We start from the raw sequence: 17,795 nt of genomic DNA on the forward strand, positions 1-17,795 counted from the left end.
CATTTCCGCTAGCACAGGACATGGGGCTGACCTGACCACGGCCTCCTTGCAGCTCTGGGGAGGTGACCTGTCCCCACTGAAGCAGCCCTGCTTGACCGGTGCCACATGGGACCCAACAGGGTCAGCCCTGGGGAACTGTCAGTGGGGTGGTCAGCGTCACAATCCCCAGCCCTGGTAGGAGAGGAAGCTAAGGCCCCAGTACAGGCCCGGCCTGTGCCCCACTGTGTGCTGGGGGAGCCCCCCCTCATGCGGTGTGTGGAGACGGGCTCAGCTGAGCCCAGCCTGGTCCGGCCTGAGGCCTTCTGCCTGCCCCGAGAGTGACACGGCCAGGCAGCCTCATGGGACCACGGTGCCCGGGGGAGTGTGGGGTCAGAGCCCAGGCCCTTCTCAGGCAACCGGGGCCCTGTGGACTAGCCTGTGAGCTGGCCACTCTCTGGGCAGGATCGGGGCGGCCCTGTCAGTTGGCCAGGACAGCGGCTGGGGAAGTGCTACCCATGTCCCAGCAGACTTTCCTGTGGGTGTGTGGGCAGGTGCAGGTAGGCCAGCCTGGGCCCTGACTCCCGTCTCGCCCCGGGCAGAGGCTAAGCAGGGCCAGGGGCCCGAACCCTGGAGCTCCGAGCTGAACAAAGAGCTCTCCTTTCCGAAGCTCTGCCTGCCATCCCTCCAACCCTTGCCCTCCCTCCCCAGCACGAGGCACCCGTTGGCCTGACTCTGCCTGCCTGGCTCTTGAGTGTGGACCTGGTCGCCCGCCAGCCCTCCCTCACTGAGCTGCAGCCCACCCCACCACCTCCTCGAGGGACCCAGCGTGGGGGGTCGGGCCACAGGGCCCCTCACGGGCTCACAGACAGCAGATCCTGGCTCCGACCTCAGAGGGCGGGGGCGTCAGGCCTTCCAGCCCTTGGCCTGGACTCCAGAACATCTAAATTCACAACTGCTCCTGCTGCCGGCCACGGGGTGGAGGGAGACACTAGGGAGCGCCCCACAGCACTGGGCTAGTGGCATAGAGAGAGTGAAGAGAGCAGGGAGGGTCATGGCCCCCGGGTGACTGGAGACGGTGTCTCCAGGCAGAACTTCAGTGGGAATAGGGGATGCCTCCCGGGTTTAAAGGTCAGGCCCCCTCTCCCCCTGCCCCGGGGGGGGGGCAGCCCATTCCTTCCAGCGCCCTTCCTGCACCTCCCCCACAGGGGAACTGGCCACCCCATCCCATGCTCTTCTGTCTCCATGCAGCAAGCATCTGGAAGGTTCCCTGTGTTTGCGCTCCCGGGCTGACTAGGCTTCTTAAACAAGTGATGAACACAAGATCCCCTTTCCTTCTGAAGCCACCAAACCACACAAGTCCTGTCACCTTGTCACCCCAGCAGGGGCTTAACTTGCAGGTTTTCCATTCTTGTCTTCCCTTGGGGGCCGAGCTCCCCAGCCTGGGACTCCTCTGACTGCCAAGCTCTGCCTCGACCAGTGAGGGTGCCGGGAGGGCCTGGGTCCACCAGTATCGCTCCACGGCTCCCTGGCCTCGGCTGGGGGCCCAGTGGCCAGACGGGGGCCATCTGGAAAGGATGCTCAGGGTGCCTCTCAAACTGACACCCTCTCAAACCCGGCCTCCTAAGGCTGTGAGTCCTCCCAACACCTGGCCTGGGGGCCCCGGGGTTCTTTAGCCAACACACAACCCACAGGCTCAAGAGGCCCCAGTCTGGGGACCTTCCTTTCCTAAGGAAGGGCTCTATGAAGGGATGCCGGGCTGACTGCATGGTCCCTCTGATTTCAGAACAAGCTCGGATCCCAGCCTTTGAGGATGTCATGGCCAGGCCCCCGGAGGGCCCTGCGGCAGCCACCCACCATTCCCTGAGCGCCGCAAGACCAGAGGCAGTCCGAAAAAACAGGCGCCCCAACACCCAGCCAAATGCCGGTGTTGGCATCTGCCGGAAAAGCTCTCCCTGGAGGGGACCCTGCTCTGGGACAGGAGAGGGGACACGCTGACACCCCAGGGGCCCCTCCTTGCAGGGGTTCTTGCTGGCGGAGGGTGTCCAATGGGGTGCAGGGTGACTTTGGGCCAAGCTCCCCAATTCCCAGCCTTGTCCCTCCTTGGTGGTCAACCCCTTTCCCAGCGCTGCTCCTGGGGCTCAGACACCACGGGGCATCTCAGCCGGTTTAGCCCGTGAAGGGGGACGGATTCAGGCTGTGGAGGGCCTGCCCCACGGCCACCAGCGTCCTCACCTGGCTTCATGGCGCTCATGACGGCTCGGCAGCTCCGCAGCACCGCCTCATAGATGGCCTTCTGGTCTGCGGTGAACTTGCCGTTGGCCGGGAAGGAGCATGTGATGTCAGAGGAGAAACAGTAATACTCTCCACCCATGTCGAACAGGCTGTGGGGAGAGGAGGCTGTGAGGCTGGGAAGCCCCCTGCCCCAGACCCTTGCCCACAGGGCTCAGGGGCAGCCTACTGGGCCCCAGGGGTGTCAGGGTGCTGAGCCCCAGCCACCTTACCACATCGCTGGTGCACCAGCAGTACAGGGCCTCCCCCTGCTGCTGTGTCCTCATGATGCTCGCTCAGGAGACCTCTGACTGCAGAGCAGGGAAGCCCGAAGGGACCCGCACACTCCCCTGTCCTCCCCAGCCTCTGCTGGCCAGCATCTGGATGCCCAGAGTTGGGGCCTCACTTGGAGAATAGAGGAGGGGCCGAGATGTCCCCAGGCCCTGACTCACCACCTGGCCTCCACCCGAGCATTCCCTTAGACCCTCCTGGGACTTCTTGGCCCCAGCACTGCTCACGGGAGCTGGGCAGGGGCCTTGAGATGCAGGCACCCACGCGGGGGGCAAGGTGGGCCAAGCCACACCACCCAGCTCTCCTGGACCCCAGGGTGTGGATGAAAACTCCGCCAATGGCTCTGTTCCAGCACCAAGGGCCCCCTGAGCAGAGGGCGGTGTCCTTCTCCCTGCTGGGATGGGCCAGATGTGCTCTACCACGGCCAGAGGTCAGGCCCGTGGCAGTCCTCATGTCCCACAGGGCAACCCCGCATCCCCAGGGGTGGAGAGGAGGAAGGCTAGGAGGCCCTAAGCCGGGTCTGAGAGCCAGCAGAGGTAGGCTGCCAAGTCACAAGGGTGGCACAGCGCACCTGGCTGCCAGACCCCCTGTGACAGCACCCAGTGTGGTGGCGCTGGAAGGGAGTGGGGTGGGTCTCTCTGCTGCCTTTGCCGCCTGCCCGTGTGCACAGGCCCAGGAGCAGGGGCCTCAGCATCCTCAGCAGTCAAGGGCAGGAAAGAATCCTCCCCCTGCACTCTGTGTGCTGGGATGCGACAGGATCCGTGAATGGCTGCTAGGTCACCGCGCTGATGGGACCCCAAATGAGAGCAGGAGAGGTGTACAGGCGGAGCAGTGCCCCCCCCCGTCCCCCCCAAGCATCTCAGCAGGCCACTCGCCAGCAGGCATACAGAGGGGGCCCTCCAGCACCCTCGGCCCTTCATCAGCCAAGCATGACGCTGATGGGAGACAAAGCCAACTGAGGGACAGCAGTCCAGCCCCGGCCCGGGATTCTGCTGCGTCCCCAGCGCCAGATGACCAGAGTCGGGTGGAGCCGAGGGGTGGGGCTGCCCTCTGCCACTGTGCCCTGCTCTGTCCTCCGTCTGCAGCTGCACAGATCCTGGCAAACCTGAGCCCGGGGCAGGGCTGTGCTCTCCTCCAAAAGCAAATCCTTGCGGTGAGCCCAGCGGCTCCACCAACATCCCAGGGGTCGCCCGAGCGCCCGCCTTTGGGGCCCTGAACCTGGACGACAGAATAGGGGGTCCTGGCCCCCACCTGTGGAGGAGTAGGGCCTGACGGGCAGCACCCGCTACTCCAAAGAGACAGAGTTTTAAAGGAAAAACTTGAATGCCCAGACACTCTGCTGGAATCCAAAGTCCCCTGCCGAATGAGCGCTTTTTAATCTCCTCTCTTTTTCCGGTTGCAAAACACCATAAACAGTGTCAACAGAGCAAAAAGCACTAGATAACACCTCAGGTGATTCTAAGGGGGTGGGGGGAGGGCCCCAACCAGTACACCACGAGAACTCCAGGCCGGGTCAAAGTCACAGACTCTAGGGGACCCTGCCTGGGGCAGGCTTGTGGGGGGACTCAGACATCACTGGGGGTGACCTGAAGACAAGACAGAGAGGCCTTGAACGGACACACCTGGGGGGCTCCAGACACAACAGGGGGTTTGGGCCAATAGCTGCCTGCAGACTGACCCCTGTGGGGGGCACTCTCGCCCCCCCAGAGCTGGCCAGGAGGGCAGCGCGCATCTCAGCCCTAACCTGCAGAGAGCGTGAGGCTCTGAACACAGCCCGGCAAAGCCCCGTGTCAGGAGGGTCAGCAGCTCAGAGCCCAGAGACGGGCCCTCCTGTCCTGACTCCAGCACTGGACCCCCTGGGCCTCAGCACTTCTCCCTTTAAGCACGGGACGCCACCGCCACCGTGTCCTCTCGGGGCCGGCGTGTAGGCAGGTGTGGGGAGTGGATCTGCATGGGGCCACGGCCCACTTCCACACCGGGAGTAGAGCATTCCCATGTGCTCCTCCACCCCAAGGCAGCAAAGGAACCTGGTTTGTGGTTTGTTGATTCAGAATGTCCGAGAGTGGTCTGAGCAGACAGGACACAGCTGGGGGCTGGGGCGACACAGACTTGTGGGGGCCACCCCACCAGGGGGCAACCTGCAGCGGCACCCCTGAGGCAGACGGCTGGACTGTGCTGATCTCAGAGAAAAACAGAACTGCAACTATTTAGGAAACGAGGAAGCCCAAGGCATGCTGAAGTCTGGAGTCACGGAGAGCAGCGGAGACAAGACGCTTCTCTGGGGCAGACGAGTCGCGGGCCCCAGTGCTCCGGACACGCTTCTCAAAAACACGGCGAGAACGTGGGACGGGGTGCCGGGGTCCCTCGGCCAGCCCAGGTTTACTGTTCAGACTCGAGAAGACCTCGCTGGGCTTTGTTGGGTGAGGCCCGCCCGCTCGTGGCAGAGGGAAGTGAGCGCCCAGGCGGCCAGTTCCATCCTGCCCAGGGCAGCTTGGGCACGGGGCTGGAGTCTATTTTCGTGATCTCAGTTCCCTATCTTTCTCTGCTTTAAAAAAAAAAAAAAATCCCCCTCAGAGTTCCTACACGCACAGGTTACTCAGATTCAAGGCCCTCCGGAATCCAGGGACGAAAGCCGTGTCTTCCGTAAATCATCTCCCTCCAGCTCCCCTGTGCCCACTTCACTCGTCCTCCAGCACAAAGCGACAGTGGGGAATTGGGTCATCCTTTGACTCCCCTGAGCGCTCAGGATCCCCCTCCCCTGCTGCTTGGGGCACCCACCTGGCTGCTACCATCTTTGGCAGAGGGACACTATGTGATAATCTAAGACATCTGGGAGCCGTTACGCATCTCCAGGCAATACGCTGGCATGCCTCTGCTCACATGTGTTTATCTGGTTCTATTTCTGGCCGGGAGGAGAGGTTCTGTCTGCCCTTGGCTCCTCCTGGGCAGCTTCATGCCCGGGCCGCCCGCCACACTTGGCTCAGCCCGGCCCTCTCCAAGCCCCACTCAGCTCCCCGGGCCCCACCGTGGGGTCCGGCCGGCCCTGGGGCACAAGGGCTCTGAGATGGTCGGGCCAGTGATGCAGGCTTGGGCAGCATCCTGGGGAAACGCTGCTGTGCGCGTACAAGGCTCTCGGTGTTCAGTGTCTAGTGTGACTCTTCACTGTTCCGAGCTGCAGCCTCGCCCCCGTCCGCCTGTCACCCAAGCCTGGCGCTGGGCCTGTCCGCCGTGGCAGGAGCATTTCAGACCTCCACTCGCCGCCGCCCCAGCCTGCGTTCCAGGGGATTTCTGAGAAGCAGGAAACTCCTGCTTCCCTCCAGACCTCAGCATGAGAGAGGAAGACGTGCTGCTCGCTTTCCCGTTCATGTCCTACAGCGGACAGCCCCTCCGGACGAGGCATGTGGCCCACCTACCCGCCCCCAGCCTGCCCTTCCGCGGGATGCCCAGGTCCCGTGGTGACCGGTGGGGCTGAGGCCATCACTTGGAGGCCATGGGCTGACTCATCAAGCAGAGCTCTCCCCAGTCCCTTCTAGGCATCCCTGTTCCCCACCCCAGCCCTGGGGACAGCTATTCCTCTGGGGCTCAGGCGAACAGGAAAGTTGCCCAAGTGACCAGCCCCCAGAGCCCCAGAGCCCGTGAGGCCCGGGGTACAGGCTCGGGCTGGGGGCATCCTGTGTGGCTGGGAAGAACTGTGTTTCCCGTTCTACAGATGGCGTGGGGAGTAGTGGAGCGCCTGTGTGGGGCCATGTCCCCAGGAAGGCCATACATGACACAGTGACTGTCCACTCAAGCGCTCATGCCCCTGCGGCACAGCAGACGAGGGCTGGGCATCAGGGCGGTGGCCTCTGCCGGGGAGGGCCGGAGTCGTGTCACGAGCCCGGCACATGCTTCGTTTCACTTTTTGGGTCAGCAGCGTCCCGTGATGTCTGTGAGCACCCAGGCTGGACCAGCGCTTTTCGACCCGGGGGCGGTGAAGTCACTGAGTGGGGACAGGTTCTGGTCTGGTAGGTCATCCCCTGCATACGTGGGATGGAGCCCGAATGTGAGGGTGCTTTTCACTGGGACAGAAAGTGAGGGCTACAGCCACGGGTCTGGCTGTCCAGGCTAGCAGGGTCTGTGCGCCCCCAAGAATATTCTCTTAACCCTGAGGCCTGGGCATGTGTTTAAGATCACTGAATCCTTGGTATGGGGCTGCTGAGTGAAAGTCAAGTGTTCCTCTGAGAACAAGGGGACAGGGGTCTGGGCTGGGCCTGGCACCAGGGATCAGGCTCTGGAAAGGACACTCGTTCTCTGAAGTCAACCAGGACATCAGGCTCCAGGACAAGGGAGGCCTGGAGGCTCCCTCACCTTGGCCCCGCCACCAGCTTGGGGGAGCCCTCCTCAGTCCAGCCCTGCCACCAGCTTGGGGGAGTGGGGTGGGTCCTAGACACAGACTCGCCCCTCCCTGGGGCTGCAGGGGACTGAAAGACAGAGCAAGTGGCTCCTGGGAACAGGCAGGACTGTCCCATCACAGCCTGCAGGATACCAAGGGAACTGCTGGGGCCCTGGGGTGAGCGGTGCCCACCCCTCACAGCCTGCAGGCCTGGTGCATGGTGGCCTGGGACGGAATGGGTGAGGTAGGGTGGCACCCCCCAGGCAGTTAAACATCTAGTCCATGTCAATCCTATGGAACTAACTGAGAATGAGACAAGGGCACTGGTGGCAGGAAGGGGGCCAGCTAGGGAAAGAGTCTGCGTTGGCCACGACCCCTCATTGGCCTGTCCCCTCCTCTAAGGATGGGTCAGCTTTGGGGGTGTGACGTGGCCAGCAGGGGCCACTGACGCCAGCAACAAGTCAGATGTCTCCAGGGGCTTCCCTGGGAGGAAAGCCCATATTTCTCCAGGCAGAGAGAAGCAGGGCTGCGGTCACTGTGCGCTGTGTCCACTCTTCTGCCAGTCGGCGGGGCAAGGCAAGCGAGACAGGGCATCAGGCTGTTAACAGGGCAAGGAGAAATAGAGGCCCCCGAGCCCTGACAGGAGAGGAGAGGAGATGGGGAGAAGACATAGCATGGGGTTGGGACAGGCGTCTCCCACTAACTGGGCAGGCTGCCCCCTCCCACGGCCCAGGGGCAGCAGGACAGAGCCTCCAGCAGGGAGGAGGCCTGCCCACACATCCTGGGGCAACGCTGCCCTCTTCTGGCCAGCGCTGGGATGGCGGGCTCCCACCCACATGCCGCATCCTGCCTGCAGCTGGGTAACTCAGGCCTGGGCATCCTTAGACAGGCGCTCCAGAAGGTTCTGAGGATGACCACAGGGCATTCTACCTCAGGGATCACTCCCCCACTCCCTGATCAGATGGTGGGAGTGGGAGGCAGCAGTGGCGCGGGAGGGGTGTCCCAGCTGTCCTCCCAATCAGAACCCACTGGAGGCACACCCTGGACCCCTCCTGACTCTGCCGCTGGGGTGATGCTGCTGAGGGTCCCCGGGGACACGGGAGCACTGCAAAGGCCAGCCCAGTGGAACACAAGGGAGGATCCGACTCTGGGTGCCTGGCTTCCCAGTGGATTTGAACGTGGACAGTGGCGCTCCCTGGTGGCCATGGGTGGCCTACTAGCCCCCTGGCACTTCCATCTGCCTTGGGGACTCTGGTTTTCAAAGCCCAGGCTGTCTGTGCGAAGCCAGGGCAGCCCATGGGCGCCACATCTGTCTTCACAACATCGGTGCTCACAGCCACCTGGATGGAGCTGATATGGTGGGGAGGGGTCTTCCCAGGCTCCCACCCAGAAAGGGAGTCCAGGGCCAGAAGCCACCATCCTTTGGGTGAGCACGTGAAGAGCACGCGTTAGCAGGAGTTCCAGGCTCCTGCTGCCCTGTCTGATGAGGTCTACCACTGCCTCAAACGCCAGAACAAAAAGCAACTAATGGCTTCTCTAGGACTGTGGCTGGGAGACAGGTTCTTGAATAACCCGTGAAAGGGCTCTGAGAGCCAGGGGAAAAGGTCCAAGGGGCCCCCCAAGAGGCCTCATGGCTCTGAGGGAGCTGAGTGTGAGACCCCCAGGGATCTGAAGCTACTTCAAAGTCTAGGTCCCTCTTTGTCCTTCATGTGGAGCAAGTGGGGCTGATGCAGCAGAGAGACATGGGAAGGGGTCCCTGGAGCAGGCATGGTGGGCCAAGCAGACCTCGCTGCCCAGCCCCGGGCGACAAGGTGGACGTGGAGGGAGAACCAGCCTGCCTAACCCAGAAGGCCTGTTCCCAGGCCATGACTGAGGCTGACAGCAGCCTTGGCCCAGCTCCCGGGAAGGAGCTGGTCCCGGAGAACAGGGGCATGGCAGGGTGGGCTGTCCTCACACCCCACCACGCACTCACCCAGAGGACAGCGTGGCACTGGAAACACAGTACAGGCTCGAGAGCTACCTGCCTCAGGCTCTGCGGAGCCTCTCCCCACCAGTCTGCCATGGAACCCGCTGCTGGAAGGTGGGCCTCGTGGTCCCAGAGCACAGGCAGAAGGCCAGCCTGCTGGCTCTGAGGACAGTCACCACTGCCACTCCCACCCGCCAAGGCCGCGCTGCGCCAGGCTCCCCACTCAATACCGCTTATTCTCGCCGACTCCTCCTAGGGCTGGGTGTGGATGGAGAAGCTGAGCCCTGGGGCACCGGCCACTCAGCCAGGGAGGGGGAGGGCAGGGGCTGGAACTAGGGACCCTCTGCGGTCATCATCACACATCACACGGCCCGGGTTCTCTGAGGCTCCCTGTCGGGGGCTGGGGACATGTCTGGGACTGGAGACAGAGGGACAGGAAGGCTGGCTGTCTCTCAGCCCCCACCCTCACCTTCTCCAGCAGCGCCTGACTGTCTCGGACCCTCTCTGGCCCCAAGCAGCCCTTTCCTCAACATTTAAATGTCTCTGGGGCATTTTCACCTGACTTCAAGAGACGGTGATCCAGGGCCTACCAGCAGGCAGGCGCCTGGAACAGTGGTGCTCTGGGAGACACTCAGCTCCAGGAAAAACTCTGCACTACACTTCTGTTTTGGTTTCATACCTGATGATGAAGTATCGTGGCTTTTATGTTGGGATAACAGAGTGATCTATTATTTACCGAACACAGTAGGCGCGGCAGATCAATTTCAATAAAACAATGGATTATAAATGCTGCCAGCAATCTGGCAGTGGCAGTAATCAACAAAACATGTTGTTCTAAATGCTGCATAATAAATTGACTATAATAAACTCATAATTATTCTACTGGCTACATTTCAAAGTTAGCACTAGAAAAATAAAATCACCCATTTGGACTTGGCATTCACACCCACGGGATTCCTGGATCACTCCTGTCTTAGCTGCAAGCAGGAGACGTAGGTGCCGTGCCCCCAGGAAGGCCAGGGCCACATCTGGGCCCTGTGGAAAGCTGATGTACGCTGCGCCCTGGTCAGCCCAGCCCCAGCCCAGCAGCGGGCAGCCTCAGGACACAGCTGTGACCAGCCTCTCAGGGGGTGAGGACCATAGTGGGGGCAGATAAAGAGGAGTGTGAAGAAGTAGCTACTTCCTCTGGGGTGTGCCAGGTTCACAGAGGAGAAAAATCATGGCCACATGGCACTGCCACAGGGCCTTCTAGGAGGCCAGAGCTGGCCCTAGGACAGCTGAACCTCTCTGGTATGGCTAGGTTGCTGTTTCTGCCCGGGGACTAGAGTTCCACATCCTGGACTCCTGGCCCAGCCAGAATGAGCGGCACAAAGGGCACTGGGAAAAGCTCCAGGACACAAAAGTCTGTGGAGATGCCAGGTGGTCTCTCTTTGGGGCCACCTGTGGCTCAGCCATGGTCCAGAGGGCACAGCCCTCCCCTCTCTGGCCTTGGCCTCCAGCTGAGCCAAGTTTAAGGTAGCCACCTCCCTCCCTAAATTCCTCTGGCTCTGTACCTGGGCCTCCCTGTGTCTCAGTGACCTCACCTACATGTGGGCAGGGCGAGGAGGGGTCCATGGGTGGGGACAGGGTAGATGTCCCTGGGGCCAGGCACTGGGGAAGTCCCGTCAGGATTTCCACACACCCCTTGGCCCCTGTACCAAGAAGGACCTGAGCCACCCTGGGAGGGGCTCAGCTGCTTCAGGTGTCCACCTGTGTATGCTCCCACCCCTGCTCTGCTGGCCCAGGGCCCCGGGAAAGAGCACATGAGCTCGTCCCTGCCTTTCTGACATATTACTTCAGCCCCTTCCTGCTGTTCTGAGAGCCATGTGCTGGCTCCACTGACAGAAAAGTAAACTGAGGCTCCGAGAGGGAACTCAGTGGCTTTGTTTCCTCCCAGGAAGCTGAGCTGGGCTCTGGCCGACAGCAGTCCCAGAACAGCCCATCCCGCTACTGACCCTGGGTGAGTGCAGAGCCCGCAGCCAGCCGCGGAGCCCGGTGTGCCCTGTGGAAGGGATGGAACCCCCAGGATTGGGTAGATGTCTGAAAACACTTAGCAGGGACAGCCCAGAACACGGCTGACACCCCCGAGTGGATGTGGGCCAAGGCATCCTGTGTGCAGGCTCCCCCAAACCACCACAAGGTTGGGCTCCACGTGCGGGAGGAGGCCAGGCTCTGGCCACCGTAGCTCCGGCCAGGGACGGAGCCTAGCGGGGCGACACCCACAACGCGACGCGAGGCCCGATGCTGCCAGGGAGCCGGCCGGTGGGACTCCTGCTCAGGTGCCCCTGCAACCAGGAGCTTCAAGTCCCAAAGAACCGAGTGGGACCGGCCGTGAGTGCCTCCCTCCCCATGTGTTGATGACCACGGCAAGATGTCTGACGGCCAAGACAGGGGGCCTTGTGGGTGGCTCTCAGTGGTCCTGTGGCCACCTGGGCTGGCCCTGCCCGACGTCTGGGAGGTGGAGAGGAGAAATGGGGAGTGCCCAGTGCCTGTGAGTCCAAGAGAGCTGGTCCCAGTCAGCAAGGCACCCACAGATCCCGGCCAAGGCCCGGGGCAGCTGCCCAGAGAGGTGCGGCACATGGGTGGGACTGAAATCCTGCCAACGGGAGAGCCCGTCGGCGGGGCTGGGGGCCGCAGATCCTGCCCATGTCTGCTTGGTCAGGGCTCAAGCCGGTGCTCCGAGCACCTAAGTTGTGCTCAGGGAAGCCCTGCAACCAGTCTTGAAGGTCAAGCGCCCCTTGTGACCTTGTGAACTCATGGCCATTTCTGGATGGCTGAGGCTGGCGGGACTCCCAGGGTGGGCGGCTGCCCAGGGGTCCTCCCTGCTCCAGACTGGGGCCCGCCCTCCTGGTCCCGAGCTGGAGATGGGAGTGTGGTGAGTGTGGGGCAAGTGCCGGTGGCTGGCTCAGTCCCCCTCTGAGGCTGCGTGTCACCCCCTCTGTGCTCCCCCTGCCACGCACAGAGTCCCCTGCACCGGCTCTCGGGGCTTCTCTGGCCTTGCAGAGAAGGCACCGTGCAGGCAGGCAGCCCTGGCAAAGAAGTCTGGGCCAGAACAGACAGGGCCTCCCAGTGCTCAGCCCGCTCAGGCTGGGACCAAGAGGAACCCCCAGTCAGTCCTCCTGGAGGCGGAGACTCACCCCACCTCACCCCACCCCAGCCCCGCGGGTCATAGGCAGAGCCAGGGCAGGGGTGGCTCGGGGCTGGCCTCACTCACCACATGTCGCCATCCTGGATGGTCCGGTCGTTGGGGGCCCCAGCGTGTCCGTAGTGCAGCACTGCCGAATTCTCACCACTGCAGAGAACAGGGGGAGGTCAACACCCGTCCTCCCCCAGGTCCTGGCCCATGAGCAGGACCAACCCTGCTCCAGGAGAGGCCGGGGGCGGGGGGTGCCAAGTGGGGCCCTGCAGCCGGCGGCCAGCCTCATGGCTTGTGGCTCCTGTGCTGACAATGTGCAGGGCTCCCCCAGCAGAGCGCCGTGCGGGCAGGTACCCTTGGGGCTGGGGATGTTGGAATGGCAGGGGGGTCAAGGGTCTGAAGCCCAGGGAAGGGACCCCAGGGAACCCTCCCTTCCTGGTGGAGGCAGTGGGGAGGCCCAGGGGGAAGGGCCCGGACCATGTCAGGGGCCGCCGTGCTGCCTGCCTCACTCCTCTCCTCAAGCTTGCTTCCCTAATGAGCGACGCCTTTAAGAAAAAAAGGACTTCTAAGTCTGTCCAAAGGAAAAAAAAACCCCACCTGGGTGTAATATTTATGGCCCTGTTCAGGAGTCTCAGGAATCATAAAAGTAGAAATAATGATTTTTCTCTCTATCCACCAGAGAAGAACATTTCCAAAGACTGCGATGCTCGTATGTATTATTCATGCGCCGAGGACGTGCGCATCAGCAGAGCTGCGGCCCCATCCTGGCTGGGCGGAGGCCAGACCTTCTGACCCGGGGCCGGGGGCCGGGCCAGGAGAGCCTGGTGTGCCCAGGAGTGGAGGGGGCCGGCCCCAGCCAGGATGTGCCCTCAGACACACCCACAGTGATACCCGTGACACGCACACAGCCGTGCACACCCACAGTCACAGGCTGCCCTGTTCTCCGGGTCATTTGAACCCCGTGGCCTCCAAGCACACTCAGCTTCATGCAGCTGACACACACAGACACACATGGAGCCTCCTGCCCCAGCCACAAAGGGCCACATGTGGGGGGACATGCTGGCTGTGTGTGCCCGCGGGGTGGCGAGGGAGAGCACGGCAGCAAGCGCCCCGCATGGGCCGGGAGCCTTAGGAGGGGAGAAGGACTTTGCTTCCGTGGCGCTGCAGTGGGCATGGGAGGGAGCAGGTGTGTCTAAGCCTGGGAGTAGGTGGGGGGGGGTCACCTTCCCACAGCCCTCTCCCTCCGTCACCCCCACTTACCTGCCGCAGATGCAGGTGTAGGAGCTGTGGCGCATGCCGCCCCGGGAGTAGCAGTAGTGCTCGAAGAGGCTGCGAGGGAAGGAGGGACATCAGGACGGAGCTGCCAGAGCACACGCGCCCCCCGACCCCTGTAAGCCCTTGGCCCAGGCTTTGCTCGGCCAGGAGTTCTCCTGGCTCCAAGCTAGCCTCAGAAGGCCCTGGGCCTGACCCTGGGGAGGGGCCCGGGAAAAGGAGAGCAGAGCCGCTGGGCACTGGTCTGGAGGACAGGGTCAAGGCGCAGGCCCTCACGGAGACAAAGCAGGGCAGAGGGGTCTCTGGTTGGGGGCAGAGAGGGAGAGAGAGGCAGAGTCTTAGGACAGGCCCTTCTTCTCCTTCCTCACGTCAAGCAGCAAATGGCCCCCTGGACAAGCTCCCCCTCTCTGGGCAGGGGAAGCAAAGATGAGATCCTAGAGAGGGTCGCCAGCTCCCAGGCTGAGACCAGAGCCAGAGCCTGGGGAGGCCTCCAGCTGCACAGGATATCAGCAGACCCGGGACAGAGCCAAGGTCAGAGGGTGAGCCACCCTGTGCAAAGGCCTGGGTCCTGCCCCCTGCCTTTCTGGGACAGATCCTGCAGATGACTACAGGGGCTGATGGACCAGACCAGCCTCATGAACACCACCTCAGCAGTGCTGAACCCTTGGGGGGCCATGCTACCAAGAGCTCTGGGGAGGCTGTGGCCCTGCCCATCCTCCTGACCCCCCATAAGCTCCAGGACCTGGGGGCTCTCTACTCAAAGAGCTCAGCCTCTCCAGGCCTCACCCCATCCCTGATGCCTAGGCAACAGCTCAGGCCCAGCACCCCAGGAGCCCTGGCTGAGAAGCAGGTCCAGTGGACCCCAGTCCACCCACAGACCACCAGGGCAGGGGCCCAAGCACAGGGCTGTGCCGCTGCTCCCGTCCTCAGAACACCAAGGCTGCCTGTGGGCATGCTGAGTGGCCATCCTTCCCCTGCACGTTCGAGGCTGGTTTCGGGAGCGTCTATATAGAGGAGTCTAATCTTCCAGACACTGTAAACACCAATTACGTGTAATTGTTATGATTGGGTATTAAGTAGTTGTCATGCAGGAATGGTTCTGCTACGTTCAGTCGGCTTCCAGGCTTGCTTCCCAAGCCTCCCAGGATAATTGTGTATCTGTGAGTGAACGATTCCCTCAACTGAAAGGATTTCAGGAACTGCCACGGGGGCAAGGAAGGGCACACACTGGCCCCTTATCAGTGCCCTGTATTCACAGCAAGGGCACACCAGGGGTGGCCACCAACTTCCACCTCTGTCCCGGAGACCGTGGACCAAGCCACAGCCCTGTGTGCGGCTACAGCCCAGTCCGTGCATTCCCGGGGCCAGCATTCCCAGGGCCCTGCCCCATAGGCAGCCTCTGCTCCCAGACTAGACACTGGGGCCTCAGACATGGGGACCCTCGCACAGCGAGCCCACAGTGAGGGGAGGGCGTCTGACATGCCACGGAGCCGAAGTGTTCCCTTAGAAGGAAGACCCAACCCTGTGGGGATAGAAGCAGATCTCAGGGACTGCATGGATCTCCAGGGGCTGGGGACAGTGGGCCTCTCCTGGGGTGGGGACAGGCAGACAACGGCAGGTGGTGGGAACAGCCAGGAAGGCCAGGCCAGGGGACAGCTGGGCTGCCTGTGCGCGCGGATGAATAAGCGGGAACATTCTGCAGCGGCCTGACGATGTGGGGAGCGTGGGCGGCTTCACTCCCCCGCAGCCAGTCTCAGTGGCCTGCGTTTCCCTGCCGTGTCCTCTGCTCAGGAGAAACAGCCTTCACGACACGCTCTGGCTTCCACTTAAGAAAAAAGCACTTTAGGGTAAACGGCATAGCTTACAGAAGCGCTCGGCTGAGCGGAGGCTGACCCAGTTTTCACCTGCGGGTTGCAGCCCCGCAGTGGGGCAGCTTCTAGCCACAGGAAGACGAGAAACACCAGAAGCTGAAAAGTCACTCGAGCTGAAAATGACTTGAGGTTCTTCAAAATTGGACTTTGGCACCTAATTTTGGTTTAAATGAACTTTTCTGACGCGATGTGAGGACCAGCTGGGGCCTTGATGGCAGTGACAGGTGAATGCAACAGGCCCCCTGTTTTCTGCTCACACGCCTTCGAGGGCCTTCTCTCTGGGCTCTCGAGCCTGGGCTGCGGACACGGGCAATGGTCAAGGGGGCCGTGGAAAGATGCGAGTCCCACAAGGGGCAAGGGTGCTTCCATGTTGCACACTGGGGGCACAGGAGTGACGTGGAGCTCCTGTGGGGCCTGGCTGGGGCTCGGTCAGAGCTGCCCCTGTTCCCGCTACACGGCTCACAGACCAAGGCGGCAGGAGGGCGGTTCGTAAAGATCCCTCTGGAACTTTATGGAAAATACGACCAACTGTGGACCAGATGAGAATCAGGTGGCCCGTGATCAGAGGGGACTAACTCCTGACAGACTCTACAGCCCAATTCGGCTGGAAGCTACCCATCTGTCCCTGGGGAGCCACAGGGAGACCATGGCAGAGTCAGCTGAAAACTGGAACCGGAACCGCCCCACCTCCCACACTCAGAAGGGCTCCGCGAAAGATAGTACACGCAGGACCGTGCTCCTGGGACAGGAAGGAAGAGGGAGCTGCCAGGCTTGGGAAACTGGAGGCCTTGGCTTTTGCTGCCATGTGGGGACAGGGATGAGGCCTCAGGGGCATGAGAAGAAGTAACAGAAGAGAACAGAGACCCCCACCCCCACATGCCTGGGCTGGGATGCACCCTCAGCAGAAGGGCAAGACGTGGAGAAATTTCACCAGCGTCGTAACAGGCCATCGGAAAGCCTGCCTGGGCTCTAGGGAAAAAATAAAATACCGGCCCTCCCTCAGAGTTGCTAGTGTGGGTCTGCCCTCCGGGGGGTTCAGGGTCCAGCGTGAACCACCTGCGTGGTTTGGAAACTCGTACATCAAGAAATCAGCAGAAGCTATGTTGCTGAATGGTGTCCCCAGCAGGAGTGACACAGAGCCAACTGGGCAGCCACAGCCTCAGCCCAGGCCAGCCAGGGTCTATGTGCACGCTTAGGTACACAGACACACACACGGGTGTATATACACACCGCCACACCCTGAAGATGAACATTAGTCAAGAGTTGTCAGACACAGCCAGCACCAGGCTGAGCCCCCCAAAGACTTCTGAAAACAGAACTGTCGGGCACTGTAAGTACCTACGAACTGACACCTAACCACAGAGCACGAAAACACAACACAGCAAAACTTCTGGAGGTGACCAGTGTATCCACCAGCAGAGGGGGGCAGGAAGCCAGGCAGCAGGGCCCGCAGCCCAGAGATCACTTCCGCCTGCTCTTTCCATCTGTGACTCCCTCCTGTGTGCCCGTGTCCTGCGGGGCCGACCTGCCCCACTCCCTCCTGCTCGCCTGCATGGGGCATGGGGTGGGGAGCACATGGCTGGGCAGCAGCACGTGACCTGGCAGCAGGGGGGTGGCTTCCTGATGTGCAGAGGCGAGCAGGGGTCTCATGCACACCGGCCACAGTGTGGTCCCTGAAGGTCCCACCGGGCACGGCCGTGCCTCTATCAATTTACCCTCTTTGCCCATAAATTTCTCCCAAGCAGGACACGAGTGGAAAATGCTTTGTCTCCAGGCATCAACGAGAACCTTTCAGGAACCTGGGCGAGTCTGTGCTGTGAATAACGAGGTGGATGGAGCGACCCCAGCGACAGAGGGGCAGGCCCATTTGTCAGTGCCTGGAGATGACGGATGGGGCAGGGAGAGCAGATGCCGCGGCCCCGATCTGCAGGAGCGGGGTCTCCAGGGACAGCACTGCGGGCCTCCCCCAGGGCCCGCACATCCAGCCCACGGAGCCTTCCTGGGCTCACAGCCCAGCTCCTGCCCTCTGAGGTTTATCGCCTGATGAGCAGATAGCCACGGTCCTATAAAAATGCATTAGCTGCCCAAGATGATGGCAGAAGGGCTGCCCAGGGCAGCCGGTGTCAGTGAGCCATCAGCATAAGTGTGAAGGCCGGCAGCCTGGCCAGCGGGGGAGGTGAGCAGGGGCTGCATCACCCCCCCCACCCAAACCTGGGCAGATCCCGGGAGGCCGAGCCGGGAACAGGAGCGTGGAAGGGCAGATGGGCAGGCTGCTCCCCGCACATGGCTTCTCTACCTGGTGCGTGTCCCATCGTCCTTGCTCTGGGCCACATGCCGAGCCTCATGGGGCCCCGCTCAGTACTGATGCTGAAGCCAGATCCTAGCTCTGCCATATACCAGCTGTATGGCCCGTCTATGCCTCAGTTTCCTCGTCTGTAAGATGGAATAACAGCACCTCCCACAGAGCTGCTGTATCACTTACATGATGAGACACACGGAGGTTGTAACGGTGTCTTCCAGGACACATCGGCTGTCACCGCTGTGCACGTTCAGGGGCTTCAAAGGGACTGCACACAGCAAGGACCCCTCGAGGGAGGCCGG

General features: G+C 62.0%; 1 protein-coding gene across 1 annotated transcript in view; it reads right to left on the reverse strand.

Moving 5' to 3' along the window:
- PEPD (peptidase D) overlaps positions 1 to 17,795 on the reverse strand; it is a 107,869-nt gene that overhangs the window by 9,554 nt on the left and 80,520 nt on the right. Inside the window, exons 10-12 of the mRNA XM_044256278.1 lie at positions 13,312 to 13,380; positions 12,130 to 12,207; positions 2,212 to 2,360 (exon numbers count right to left, since the gene is read on the reverse strand). Of these exons, the coding sequence (XP_044112213.1) occupies positions 2,212 to 2,360; positions 12,130 to 12,207; positions 13,312 to 13,380 (296 nt within the window). The remainder of the gene's footprint in view (positions 1 to 2,211; positions 2,361 to 12,129; positions 12,208 to 13,311; positions 13,381 to 17,795) is intronic.

This window comes from Neovison vison, chromosome 7, assembly GCF_020171115.1.
Source record: "Neovison vison isolate M4711 chromosome 7, ASM_NN_V1, whole genome shotgun sequence".
Taxonomy (NCBI): domain Eukaryota; kingdom Metazoa; phylum Chordata; class Mammalia; order Carnivora; family Mustelidae; genus Neogale; species Neogale vison.